At 41.7% G+C, this 14,522-nt stretch overlaps 1 protein-coding gene across 2 annotated transcripts in view; it reads left to right on the top strand.

Annotated features, from left to right (window-relative positions):
- The window catches only part of LOC121367879 (protein ANKUB1-like), a 29,572-nt gene extending 21,413 nt beyond the window's left edge, over positions 1-8,159 (top strand). For both annotated transcript variants that reach the window (XM_041492322.1, XM_041492320.1), the window contains exon 2: positions 4,962-8,159. In XM_041492322.1, the coding sequence (XP_041348256.1) occupies positions 5,574-7,682 (2,109 nt within the window). In that variant the 5' untranslated portion in view covers positions 4,962-5,573 and the 3' untranslated portion in view covers positions 7,683-8,159. The remainder of the gene's footprint in view (positions 1-4,961) is intronic.
- The last annotated feature ends 6,363 nt before the right edge of the window (positions 8,160-14,522 follow it).

The following is a 14,522-nucleotide window of genomic DNA, read 5'->3' as shown; positions in this document are numbered from 1 at the left end:
CTTATCGTAATGAATGTGCAAGAGTGCCAATGCAGACAGGCGTTCTTGCCCCATCGTTGCCCTCGCATATGAATGTAAACGCCTTAATGAACTTGCACTTCGTTCGCACTCACAGGAGGTTGCTGGAATAGTACATGCGATCCTGAGAAGAGTTTTTATGTTAGGAAAATGGGGTTCCATCACAATCCTTCAACGCAGCAGCTGGAGTAGAAGGTCTCCTCTCAGGTGACACATTTTCATATCGCATTTTCCAACGTTTCAATTCTAGGTCGGTCACCTCGGGTGATGGGAGATCCTCGTTGTACATACGTAGGATTTCGTCAATCGACATGTTGTTTTCACAAAGTATAGATGGTACTAGTCCTAGCAGTGAAATTGCAGTTTTAGCCAGTCCAGAAAACTTAGAGTTTAAATTTTCACACACATGATCCAAGAAAGGAATTGCCAAGTTCAGTTTGTAGTGTTCCAGTACAGTACTACTTGCAGCATTATTGGCACGGTATATCTGTCTCCCACTGACCCTTGGCTTATTGGGCTCAACACCCACTTTTGCTGCCATTCTCTCTGCCTGTTTGAAAATTACAGATTCGAAATTACTGTCAACGTCATGGCGCTCTTTCTTGTAGATATCTTTAATATCGTTCACGGCATTATATGCATGAATAATATCCAGAGAGGAGCTTTGGAGCTGAACAGTAAGTCCAGAAAGATGTGAGAGATATTGGTAGACTGTGAGGAAAACTATAATAAAGCCAAAACTTGTTATACCAGTGAGCAACTGCTGCGCATCACTGCGGGTCTGTGTTTTCCAATCCCAATACAATTCTGCAAAACCTTCATGTAGACCATTGTATTCTTCAAGATGCATCTTGTAGCCGATCACCTGTAGGGCATCAACAATAAAGAAATAGCACTGGTAAAAGTGTTGGTAGGCATTTTGGCGCTCCGCCCATCGGGTCCGACAGAGATCAATTAAAGTTTTTCTCCTTGTTTGGTTCTCGACTTTAATCGCTGTAATCAACTCAAGAAGTTCATTTCTCTTTGGGCTATTTCGGAAAAAAAAAAGGCAACAGTTCTTTAAGTTTGTCGATCATGTTACGCACTTCTGGTATGTTTACAGGCGTGACTTATAACCAGATTTAAGCAATGGCCACTACAGTGCACATATGTTGCTAATGGAGCATGCTCTCGGATTTTAGCCTGGACGCCAACTCGACCAGATGACATGTTACTCGCCCCATCATATCCTTGACCACGCATATCTTTCAATGGTATACCAAGGTTTTCCAGTATGTGAATGATCTCATTGGCCAGATATTCACCCGTGGTGCGAATCACTTTTGAAAATTGTATGAACTCCTCCCTAATATTTTCATCTGAATCCACGAAGCGGACGCACAGAGCCAGCTGTTCAGTGTTATGAGATGTCACCTCATCCGCCATGATACTATAGAACTGTGCTGTCTTTATCTCTTGGACAAGGTCACCGAGAATTATGTGATTGCCTATAACATCGAGTAACTCATTTTGTGTTTGTGGTGACAAGTAAGTGACACATTTCATTTGTGGCTCCATTAAATGTTCATGTAAGGTTGAGCAATACCTAGCCAGTACCTTGATCAAGGAGAGAAAATTTCCCGGTTTTGTTTTCTCATCCTCCAAGTGTTCGTTCTTCCCACGTAATGCTATACCTTGCTTGCCACAATACACAATTGCTTCTGCAATGCATCGAAGTATTTCTCGGTTTTTGTCAATGTTCTTTGACCTATTGTTTTTCCATCAAAATTGGAATAGTGGCATTAGGATTTTCAATACTTTTGATGAACGTGTCTGCAATTTGCATTGCCTCTTGGTGGTACTCGTTGCTTTCGTGGCTTTTGCACTTTTCGGACTTCTTTTGCCAATTTATAAATGGCCGATTGACAAATTGCCCTTTCCCTTCTCGATTCATACAGAAAAAAGTGAACACATGATGCAAAAGGCACCATCGAGTTTTTGGCTATAAACTAACCATTGATATTCCTTCAACCAGCTGAGTTTAAAACTGCGGTTACAGCCACCAACATATATTATAGGAAATGTATATGTTTCGGACGGCTGGCTATGGTGTTTGATTAGTGTATATTTTTCTCCATCAGAGAGTCCTTCAATTGCTTTTTTAATATCTAGTACTGACATTGTTGCAGTAATGATATGTCCAATATCGTTAATTGTTGCAGTAGGTGTCTTGGTTTGGGATTCTTCTTTGTATCCTTCGCTAGCAGACCCTGATGGCGATTCTGATGGATTACTTTTTTTCGTCAGGAGTCGGGCGTTCTTCTCGTGGTGCCTGTTGGGTTTGCCCTTCTCTTGGTCGTGGTCGTTTATTGTTAAAGAATTTATCCAGGGATTGACATCTCTTGGATGCAATTTTCAGTTCCTGTTTTCTTTTCTCTGGCCTGCCCATCTCGAATGTTTGCTGCAAACAATTTAAAACCACACTAAGTTATACTTTCATTTATTCCATTGTATTGGATTGGAATAGAAAGTTGCATACGTAATTCAAAACGGAGTACAACGATCAAAGGTTCGAGTTGAACTACAGTATATATTATCAATAATGCGAGGCCTAACTAGGCAACAACACTAGCTCTACTGTTTTATTTAAAGTTACATTGTTAGCATGTTTCCTACAGTAAAATATGACCACAAAAATTATTTTAAAAAGCTCTTGTTTGTTCGCTAATAAAACCTATCGTGTAGGCCTACTCTAAAATGACAGTCACCATGAGTACTGGACATTTTAAGCTTAAGGTAAGTTGTCAATGTCAAGTGTGTATGTGTGTGTGTGTGTGTGTGGACACGTATGCATGAGATAGAGGGAGATGGGGGAAAAGAGAGTGAGCAAGAGAGTACTAAACAGGTTTTTCCCTAGATATCATTTTTACGAAACGAATGAAGTTCCCAAAGGTATCTAACCGAACGAAAGTGAGGTCAGATACTTTGGGAAGTTCATGAGTTTTCTAAAATTAATGATATCTAGTGAAACGAGTGCGGTATTTTATTTATTACCAACATGTTTATGAAGTAAAATGCACTGTGCTATCAGAGAAGCTGGCGTCGCTTACTAAAATTACATCAAATTATCGATACGAACCAATGAAAAAACGTATATCCGGTACGACACTGCCGATGTTTTATTTAATGACACACTAAACACATTTTATTTACGGTTATATGGCGTCGGACATATGGTCAAGGACCATAATTATGTTTACACATAGGCTACTCTTTCCGATTAGCAGCAAGGGCTCTTTTGTATGCACATCCCACAGACAGGATAACACATACCATGACCTTCGTTAACTAGTTGTGGAGCACTGTCTTTGGATAACATGGTTAGGCGATATGCGACTTTAATTTTGGCTTGCGTGTCACATATTCAAAATAGAGTGCTACATGTATGTTCCTTATCCTTTGAACAAACAATTTATTAGGCCGGAAAACAACTGAAATAAGTATACTATATCTACTAGTCTAAGTGCATATTGATAGTTGGGGGAATATCTGTTGCAAGTAGGGCCTACTTACGTTTGGAAATCACCTTCCTACACCACTGAGCAGATAAGATGTCTTTGGATAGTATGGTTGGGCGATAATGCGGCTTTAATTTTTGGCTTGCGCATCAAATATTGAAAACGAGTGTGTATGTTCCTTATCCTTTGAACAAAACAAAATTAGGCTGGAAAACAACTGAAATAAGTATACTGCCGCTACTAGTGCATATAGGTACATGTAGTTTGGGCTGTGTCATTTGCAAGTACTTACGTTTGGAATTCGAAATCACCAGGCTTCTATGTCTTTGGATCATATTTTCGTCAACGTCTGACGTCATATCCTTGTTGATGACCATACATTTCGAAAGCTTAACATGAGCTCGGTGTACTACATTATTTTATAACAAAATAAAACTATGTAATAACAAGCGACGGGCACGCATGGACGCCTATATGAATATAGAGCCATATACAGCACTGTGTTAAACAAAATTTAATAATAATAAAAAAAAAAAAAAAAAAATAGTAATATTTTACTTCTGAAAGCGGACCATTTGCTTCAGCGGGGGGGTTCGTCCGAACCCCCCGAACCCCCCCAGCCTACGCCCATGAACTCTGAGTTAGTTTCAACGGCTCCAACTCTTGAGTTAGTTTAAACGGCTCACTGAGGAGGTGTGATGCCATTATACAGACTTCTCTCCCCCCTCTCTCTCTCTCTCTCTCTCTCTCTCTCTCTCTCTCTCTCTCTCTCTCTCTCTCTCTCTCTGTATGGGTATGGGAACTTTTTACGTGCCCCATCCAAAAGTAGGTTCAGACACGCCCATCCCAGATCCGACCTCTGACATCGTCAGGGGCCGGTTCCGGGGCGGGAATCTCTCTGTGTATAGCAAATAACCAATAACCCCTGTTTCTAACAACATGATTGAACCTTTATTGGATAGAAGCACACAATTCCAGTTAAAATGAAATGAAGTGTCTTGGAAACTAAGAAAGACTAAATTCCATGGTAACAGTGACATATGTGATAGAGTTGAGGGTTTTTTGTTGAGATGGGAGAGGAGGGCGTGGGAGGATGGTTAAAAAGGCATTCTAACATACCATCTAACAAATGCAATCCATTTAGAAGCGGCATTTTGGTAATATATGAATAAATAAAAATTACATCATTGTCGCCAGATTATTAAAAGCATGTTGGCGTCAGAAACTTAATACGGCTTTTGTATAATCCGGCAATCAGTTGTATTGTATTTATCCGATAATGGTGTGAAGAAAGCGTCCATTTTGGTTACGCAAGTCCTTCAGCAATACCGCTTGGATAGCTTTGTGATGCGATTGTTGTTTGAATTGAATAACGAGAGGCATTATGAAATAGTTGAGTTTGACTGACTGGCAAATAACAACCAGTTCTTATTTCTGTCTTTGCAGAGAACACAAGGCTGTACCAGTCTGGACCAACACGCGGTGTTACGAACAGCCCGGATATCTCGAAGTGCCAGGAAATCACCAAAAGACTTTCACGGAGTAGCGGCTGGTTCTAAAACGTAATACATGGGTGTGACACAGATCTCATTTCAAAACGCTTTCGTAATTAGTATTACGTGTTCTAAATAAAGTGGAAAGCACAACAGCTTTTTGTTGGATAGAGGTTAATCCCGTTTGACATGTTTGTGGGAGTAGATTCCATGATTCTGTGGATGAATTCTGTTTGACATATTTCTGTGGATGACATTTCTTTGACACAGATCTCTAAACGAATTCTGTCGGTGACGGTGCTTTGGACGATTGTAAACCACATGTGAGTTACTGTGTCAACACTAATGAAATACGGGTAACATATTACATCCAGTGTGTGTGTATATATATACACACTGTAGTAACAACAGTTGGTGTTAATAGATTATTGCTGCAACAAGCAGGACTGTGTTAGTGTTTGAGTAACAACAGTTAGTTGAAATACATTGCTTATAATACCCCAGGATTATGTTAGTGTTTGAGTAACAACAGTTGAAATACATTACTTATAATACACGCAGGACTATGTTAGTGTTTGGCCTGTTCGAGGGGGAGAGGGTGACGGTGGACGTTCCCCCGGGCGCCACTGTGAAGGACGTGAAGATCATGATTCAGGTGCGACTCAACATCCCCATGGACGTCTGCAGACACGACCAGAAGATCCTCGTGCTCACGTACGGCGGCGCAGACCTCGGAGACGACTGGATATTCAGCGATCTCGGCATCGTCCCTGGAACCACGGTGCGCATCCAGTTGAAGGAGGAAATCAAACCTGTCCTCTACATCCGCTGTTCCCATAACAAGGAGGTGGTGAGCATAGTGGGGAACATTAACGTCAGCCGCATGCCCGTGAAAGACTTACGAACCATTGCTCAGAACAAGACCGGGCTTCCCATGGCAATATTTCGTCTTACGACTTTAGAAGGCCGGGAGATGTACGACGGACACTGTTTGGACGAATACGGCCTAGACGTGGGCCAAACGTTGAAGCTGGAGAATTGGGATGGATATAACGAATTCATCAACTTATGTATAATGGGTTTCACGCCTCAGGTGTTGTCGCAACTGTCCTCGGACGAGGTTGTTTGTAGATTCCAAACCAAAGTCGCTCTCTTCATAGCTTCCCACTTCGGAAACGTTGACCTTGCTCGTTGTATGTTGAGGCAGGGCGCAAGTTCCTCCGAGTCAATAGGTGAGCACCCACAGAGGATGTGGTGTAAGGCGGAGTCCCACATCGAGACTTACAAAGCCCCCATGCACCAGGCCACAGAGATGGGTCAGCTGGGGATACTGCGACTGTTCGTCAACCACGACGTCACGTGTCTGCTGGCTAAGGACGGAAATGGACTGGCTGCAATTAACCTAGCTCTCAGAAAGAAGATCAAGCCGTGCGCTTCATTCCTGCTTACCAAACAGATGAATCGCGTAAACTTTTCCAAAAACCAGTCGTTTAGCTTGGTCACTTACCATCGTATCAAATGCTGGTGTGAAACTGCAAAAGAGAAAGCTTATCTGAAATACGGCTTTGCTAAATCGTCTCTAAAGCGTCGTAGCTTCAATGGCCCGCTTGTCGGGTACGGCATTATTGTGGATGGGTTCTCTACCAGTCCCATGAATGGAAAGCCGAAGATGCAGATCATAAGAGAAGACAAGGAGAAACAGAAACCTTCCAGGTCCGTGCGTCAGTTGTCGAATCTGACGCAGTCTCAGGACCCTGACCACTACTTCAGACAGGCTGGGGCAGTGCTCAAACTGAAGGCCTTACAAATGGACAAAACCCCGGACCAGAAATTGAAAAAGATGTTTGACAAATCTAAACCAAATCCTGCTGTTCCAACAAAACTCACTCAAATCAAGGACTTGGTCAACAGCGAGACGGATGAAAAATTATCAAAATCACCGTCGACGAAGACGCACGATGGGACTCTTTACACAGCATCGTCCTCTAACTCCGAACAGCTCAAATTTCCGTCTATAAGCGAACAATCGCGGCGACTGAAAATCGCTAGTCTATCCACTGCTAACGTCAGCATGTCACAACGAGAGGAGCTGGCGAGCGAGAGCAGTCGAACAGACGATAAATCGTACCCGAAGTCGAAACGTGCCTACTTCCATCCGACTCAAAGCAAGCTGTTCAAGTCGATGCCAAACGTGAACCTCACGATTACCGACAGAAGCGAAAAGTCCCAGAACCCAGACACGGTGACCTCTGTCACTTCTACTTCCAGCGTCGCAGACGAAGGGTCCAAATCCGATGACGTCACGCCGGACAGCAGCGTGAAGAAGCGTAAGGTCAGACGGAAAAGGTTGACGTCTGCGGTTATGCTTTCGAAAGCCAAAGGCACGGAGAACGCCATTCCACTTCCACTGATCAGCAACGAGACGGACAGCCGACCTTTCTTTTATCTTAACGGGCAGCGAGAGGATGAGTATTTCGGCCCGCTCATGGATCTCATTTCCCGCTCAAAGGGAGCTAATTCTCGCGAGCGAGCTATCAAATCCATGTCCATTGCCAACTCATTCAAGGAAAAACCGTGGCTCTGTCAGATCAGAATGGCTCTGTCCATGAACTCCAAGTCTGTGAGACGAAACGCTAGCAGTGCACAAGCTAGAAAACATATAAAAGCTTCGTAACATCCGTTTAAATATGTTGAAATTAAAATTAAACGAAACAGTATTATGGATATTACGAATTCTAGGACTGTGGTAATCGTGAGTCAAAGATCATGACGACTGTCATTGTAACTCTAGAATAATCAGTTGACAAAACGGTTCGCTAGACTGAACACGATAGTCTGCGAAAGCGGACCGTATAATGGATGTGTGACGGACAACGTGAAGGTTACACACCACCATTAATTACTCCATGCAGTATTTAAAAAAAACATATTAGAATTTTTTAGGTGTTTTTTTTATAAGTAACTATTTCCTAAACCGGACTATATTAAGCTGCTACAGCAAGTAACGACACGACAAATGGTGGTGTGTTACATGAACATTCGTTTATTTCGGCGGAATGGTATCTTTAAGAAATCGTTGACTACATTTATTTATAAGATGATATTACACGTACCTGTTTTTGTTTTGTTTATAATATAATACAGTTGATATTGTTGGCGTTGCTTGTTTATATTTGACATATATTTGATATATATTTTCGATATCGCCTACTCATAAAATCTGCTTATGGGAGTCTGTATTTACAATTGGTGTTTGCAGCCAGGGCTCAATTTCACAAAACATCGTAAGCCTAATTTTGCACGTAGACGTAAATCTACGACTAAACAACGTTTCTTATTACTACTAACAGTGAAACTAATGTAGTTTAAAATTATCACATTTCATTTTCTTTTGTTTTTAGAGTGCTCCATTTTCCATAATTATATACTTTTCTGCGTTTAATAGATGCCAAACACATGTAAACGTATGACCGGTTCAACTGCTAGTTGCAGACGTAAACTTACGATGTTTTGTGAAATGAATGGGCCCCAGTATTGTGATATTTAAATAGTAATCGTTGGCTCTGTAGTCAGTCGAAATGCAAGTATTTGATTCGAAGCAATTAATACAATTTTAATTTTTTTTCTTCTGAAAATCAAGAGTTCATCTGCATTTTATAAAACTACAAAAAAAATCAACAACAACAAAATACTAAGGCCGGGACGTAGCCCAGTGGTAAAGCGCTCGCCTGATACGCGGTCGGTAAAGGATCTATCCCTGTCGGTGGCTCTTGGGCTTTTTCTCGTTCCAACTAGTGTACCACGACTGGTATATCAAAGGCTGTGGCATGTGCTATCCTGTCTGTGGGATGGTGCATATAAGATACCCCTTGCTACTAATGGAACAAAATAGAGTATGTCAGAATTAAGACATTTTGACATCCAATAGACGATGATTAACAAATCAATGTGTTCTAGTGGTATCGTTAACCAAACCAAACTTTTTTCTTCTTTTTTTCATTTATTCAGTAGATGTTATAGTGCACATTAACTTTCAATCACTAGATAACATAAGAAAATGTTTTGTGTGGGACATTTTTTATATTATGAATCACCCAATAAAAGGGCACAGTAATTATCTGACCTTAAAATAAGGGGAGCTGGCTTCTTAGACCCTTGCCTAAATCTGCGTCAGAAGACTCGTGGGTAGGAATTTATGCAGGTGGGGGGATGGTATAGACTGTGGCGAGCGAAGTTTCTACGGGGATAAGCCATACTTCCCCGGAAAATATAAGAAAAAAAAAAAATCGCTTCAGCAGGGAGGAGTTCGACCCCCGAACCCCCCCCCCCCCCCCCCCCTCGCCTCCATTGCACATGCGCCTGGTTTGGTTATGATACACGATTAGTTTTAAGATTGTCCAACATAGGAAGTCCACACTCCCTATAATCCATTGTATACCTGTAAAACATGCTGACGTATGTGACAGGTAGCCGAACTATTAATTACCGTACGTACGTGTGAGTGATGTATGGGCGGAGAACCCGGAAGACTGGGATATTAATGGGATTTTGAAATGATAACATATATACTTGTTTGACGAAACCGCAAGAAATCTTAGCCCAGTTTTAAATGAGGGCTATTAGTAATCCAGTGTTCTGAAGGCCACCTTGAACTGCGGCTGTTGGGTGTCTAATACAGTAGGCCTAGATGCGACATTTCGTCTAAAGCGCCAACGGGAAGGAAAGTAATATTCATTTAGCGACACCTCAGCACATTTTTAACTACGTCTGTTTGATATCTAGCATAGGTTATATTACATCGACATTTCACCTACAGAAGAAGTTTGTTTTGTTTAACGACACCACTGGAGCACATTGATTAAGTAATCATTGGATGTCAAACATTTGGTTTCTGACTCGTAGTCATCAGAGGAAATCCGCTACATTTTTCCTAATGCAGCAAGGGATCTTTTATGTGCACTTTCCCCAGACAGGAAATCACATACCACGGCCTTTGTCCAGGTGTGGTGCGCTGATTGGAACGAGAAAAATCCCAATCAGTTGAATGGATCCACCGAGGTTGTTCGATCCTGCGACGCAAGCACATCAAACGATCACTCAACCGACTGAGTTAAATCCCGCCCCTTCACCTACAGAAAGAGAGGAAACAACCTGCTGCCACATAGGCTACTCACAGCGATATAGTAAAAAGGGATCTGTTATATGCACATATGCACTTTCTCATATACAGTACATACCGTATTACGGCTTTTGATGTAAACGCGGGGAAACCCCCCCCCCCCCCCCCCGAGTCCACTGACGGCGATCGATCCTGCGATCCACAACACCTCAGGGGTGCGCTCTACCACTGGTCTACGTCCCGCCCCGATTATTGGATTTCTCTTACTGACTAGTAGCAAGTAGTCTTTTATATGCACTTTCAACAGACAGGATAGTACATACCGTGTCTTTTAATATACCAGCCACGCAGCACCGACTGGTGTGTGGAAAACTAAATGTGCCTATCCAGCCGGGCGGTGGGGACTGATTCTACGACAAGCAACATAAAATAACCGTGATCTTGATGACAGAGCTATCGCATAAAATGAGATAGAAGGTTTATGTAGTTGTGACATACTGTTTAATGTTTGAAAGAAGAAACCCGCTGTCGTTGTGGCTACAGTGTCAGTTTGCGGCTAGATGTCGTTTACGTTTCCCATAGACAGGATACCACATACCAATGCATTTTATATATACCAGGGCAGGATATATACCCAGTGCAATCTAATTAAAATTAGCTCCACTATTACATGTGGATCTAACAGCAGCCAGTTGGAGCTCATGTCCACCAATCAAATCCTTACTTGCAGAATCATGCCAGTGATTTGAAAATAATTTGAAAATATTCCGAATACGGACATTTGGACGTAAATACGCTGTAATGAGAGCGTACTTATGTCCAAATGTCGGTCTAGCTCTCTTACAGTCAGAGTACTCGGGCTATGGTTGGATTGAGATATAACTCAATGATAAATACCATCCGTGTAGCCGAGACCAGGACATACATTAACGCAATGATTTCAGCTTATGACGGTCGATCCTACTAGTTATTAGTTACAGAACACCAGGTGAGCGTTTCACCACGGAGCGTGATTGCTTTCACCGACAGTACTTCCCAGTTGTAGACAGGTAAGTACAACACACACATAATATAATACAATCGTGTACTTGAACCTGGACAGAAAAGCAGAAGAGTTGATAGGTAAGTCAATACGAATTACTTCCCTTCGTCATACCATTGGCCAAGCCAGGATGTTATAGTCGGGGCGCATACTCTGTCGTGTGTCGTGAGTCATGTTATGGGACGGCAGACAAATATAAAACGTAGTGGGCGGGGGGGAGGGGGGGGGGGTATACTAGTATGTGATATGTACCACTACCACCACAAAAAATAATACATGTAGTTTGTCTTGATCCAATACATCTATTTACATGTATGACACTGGTCCGAGATTGAGAACATACCCTTGTCGCCCCCCTCCCCCCCCCCCCAGTTAATAAACGTTAGTATGTCAGAGATGTATATGTCCCATACAATTTGCATCATTTTCACATCCTACATAGACAATGAAACTTAGCAATGGTGGTAATTGGCAGACAGTATACTATGGCAACAGACTGTCATTCCAATACTGGCAGCCCTCCTAGATCCGGCGCAGGATCTAGCTGAGTCGATTGTTTTTGTTTAACGACACCACTAGAGCACATTGATTGATCGGCTACTGGCAGTCAAACATTTGGTAACACTGACAGTGTCTAAGAGAGGAAACCCGCTACACGTTTCCATTACTTGCACGGTATCTTTTATATGCACTTTCTCACAGACAGGAAAGCACATACCACGGCCTTTGACCAGTTGTGGTGCACTGATTGGAACGAGAAAAAACCAATCAGTTGAATGGATCCACCGAGGTGGTTCGATTCTGCAACGCAAGCACCTCAGGAGAGCACTCAATCGACTGAGCTAAATCTCCCCCCCCCCCCCCCCCCCCCCGAGTCGATAAAGCGCTTGCATGAGGTGCTTGCATCCAAGGATCGAATCACCTCAGTAGACACATGCTCTCTTATTGGGTTTCCCCTGTTCCAACCAGTGCACCACGACTGGCATATTAAAGGCCGTGGAATATGCTCTCATGTCTATCGAAAAGTGCATATAAAAGATCCCTTGCATAAATGGAAAAATGTAGATGATCTCCTCTAAGACTGTGCCAGAATTGCCAAATGTTTGACATCCGATGATGAATAAATCAGTGTGCTCTTGTGGTGGCGTTAAACAAAATAACGTGAAAGGGATCTCCGTAGAGTGGCAGCCTTTTTTTCTGACACCCAATAGCCGATGTGTATTTTTGTACTGGGGTGTCGTTAAACATTCATTCATTCATTCCATGGAGTGGCAATCCTCTTTTCTGATACCCAATAGCCGATGTGTATTTTTGTACTGGGGTGTCGTTAAACATTCATTCATTCATTCATTCATTCATTCATTCATTCATTCATTCATTCATTCATTCCATGGAGTGGCAGTCCTCTTTTCTAATATTCAATAGCCGATGTGTATTTTTGTACTGGGGTGTCGTTAACATTCATTCATTCATTCATTCATTCATTCATTCATCCATTCCATGGACTGACAGCCCTCTTTTCTGACACCCAATAGCCGATGTGTATTTTTGTACTGGGGTGTCGTTAAACATTCATTCATTCATTCATTCATTCATTCATTCATTCATCCATTCATTCAGTGACAGCCCTCTTTTCATAGCCACTGGGGTTCCATGGATTCCGTGAGTGGCAGCCCTCTTTTCTGACACCCAATAGCCGATGTGTAATTTTGTACTGGGGTGTCGTTAAACATTCATTCATTCATTTATTCCGTGGAGTGGCAGCCCTCTTTTCCGACACCCAATAGCCGATGTGTATTTTTGTACTGGGGTGTCGTTAAACATTCATTCATTCATTTATTCCGTGGAGTGGCAGCCCTCTTTTCCGACACCCAATAGCCGATGTGTATTTTTGTACTGGGGTGTCGTTAAACATTCATTCATTCATTCAGCCCTCTTTTTTATTCCGTGGAGTGGCAGCCCTCTTTTCTGACACCCAATAGCCGATGTGTATTTTTGTACTGGGGTGTCGTTAAACATTCATTCATTCATTTATTCCGTGGAGTGGCAGCCCTCTTTTCTGACACCTAATAGCCGATGTGTATTTTTGTACTGGGGTGTCGTTAAACATTCATTCATTCATTTATTCCGTGGAGTGGCAGCCCTCTTTTTTGACACCCAATAGCCGATTTGTTATTCATGTCCACTAAATTGAGTCTTCTTAGACCCTACTGCTATTGAAAATGTAGGTTTTACCACCAAACACAGCTTCATACGTTGTTCAAAACTGAAATTATGGCTGAAAAAGTAACATAAATGTCAGTCATTTTAAAATTCAATATGGCTACCTCTTTAAATTTGCCACCACGACTTTTCTTGTTCTTTGGGTCTGTAGATGGTATCCAAATAGGTGTTATCTTCTAATAATGTTTGACCCACATGACACAAACCCCTTGACTACCACTATGCCCACTAATTTCGAGTAAACTAAAGGGACGTAATTCTTCCTGACATGTTTGGTACATAAACTCGGTTATAACTCCTTGCCTATTTAATGGTACTTACGTTGTCATCTAACCAAATTATAATTATGTCTTTGGGGTTTTTTTGGGAAAAATTAATTTTAGTCGTGTCAGTTTTATAATCACCTGTAACTTCGTGAGGACTTTCACATCCTACTATCTCAAATCTTACCAGGAGAAGAGTATTCATTATATTCATGAAAAGTCTGAAATCAATAATAGAAGGGCGGATAGATAAAAAAAAAATGTGCACATCTGGCAGAAAGTATGAAATTTGGTATGCAAGGGTTTTAAGGTATGTTGAATCCAAATATAAAAATGAGTTATATATGCCCTACCAAATGACACCCATAGACGATTATATACTGACATCAATGTGTGCGGTCTGACGCCATATAACCGTAAATAAAATGTGTTGAGTGCTTCGGTAAATAAAACATTTCCTTCCTTCAATGTGTGCGAGGACTCAATCAACATATACAGCATGGGTATAAATAAAAGTTTGTTTTGTTTGACGACACCACTAGAGCACATTAATTTATTAAATCATCCGCTATTGGGTGTCAAACATTTGGTCATTTTGACATAAGAGTCTTAGATAGAAAACCCTCTACATTTTTCCATTAGTAGAAAGGGATCTTTTATACGCACAATCCCACAGACAGGGTAGCACATACCACGACTCACAACACCCCAATGTTAATTTTTAGCCATGTGGAAAAATTAATGTTGCCCTTCCGTGACCACCTATTCAAAAACTAAGCCTCTTTTGTGGCCTTGTTTGCAGGACTATATTGATTGATTGATTAATTAATTAATCATCGACTATTTGTCCACAGCAGCTAGGGATCT

Source organism: Gigantopelta aegis, chromosome 3, assembly GCF_016097555.1.
Source record: "Gigantopelta aegis isolate Gae_Host chromosome 3, Gae_host_genome, whole genome shotgun sequence".
NCBI classification, from domain to species: domain Eukaryota; kingdom Metazoa; phylum Mollusca; class Gastropoda; order Neomphalida; family Peltospiridae; genus Gigantopelta; species Gigantopelta aegis.
The sequence above is the reverse complement of the archived record's forward strand: the minus strand, read 5'-3'. Positions and strand labels throughout refer to the sequence as shown.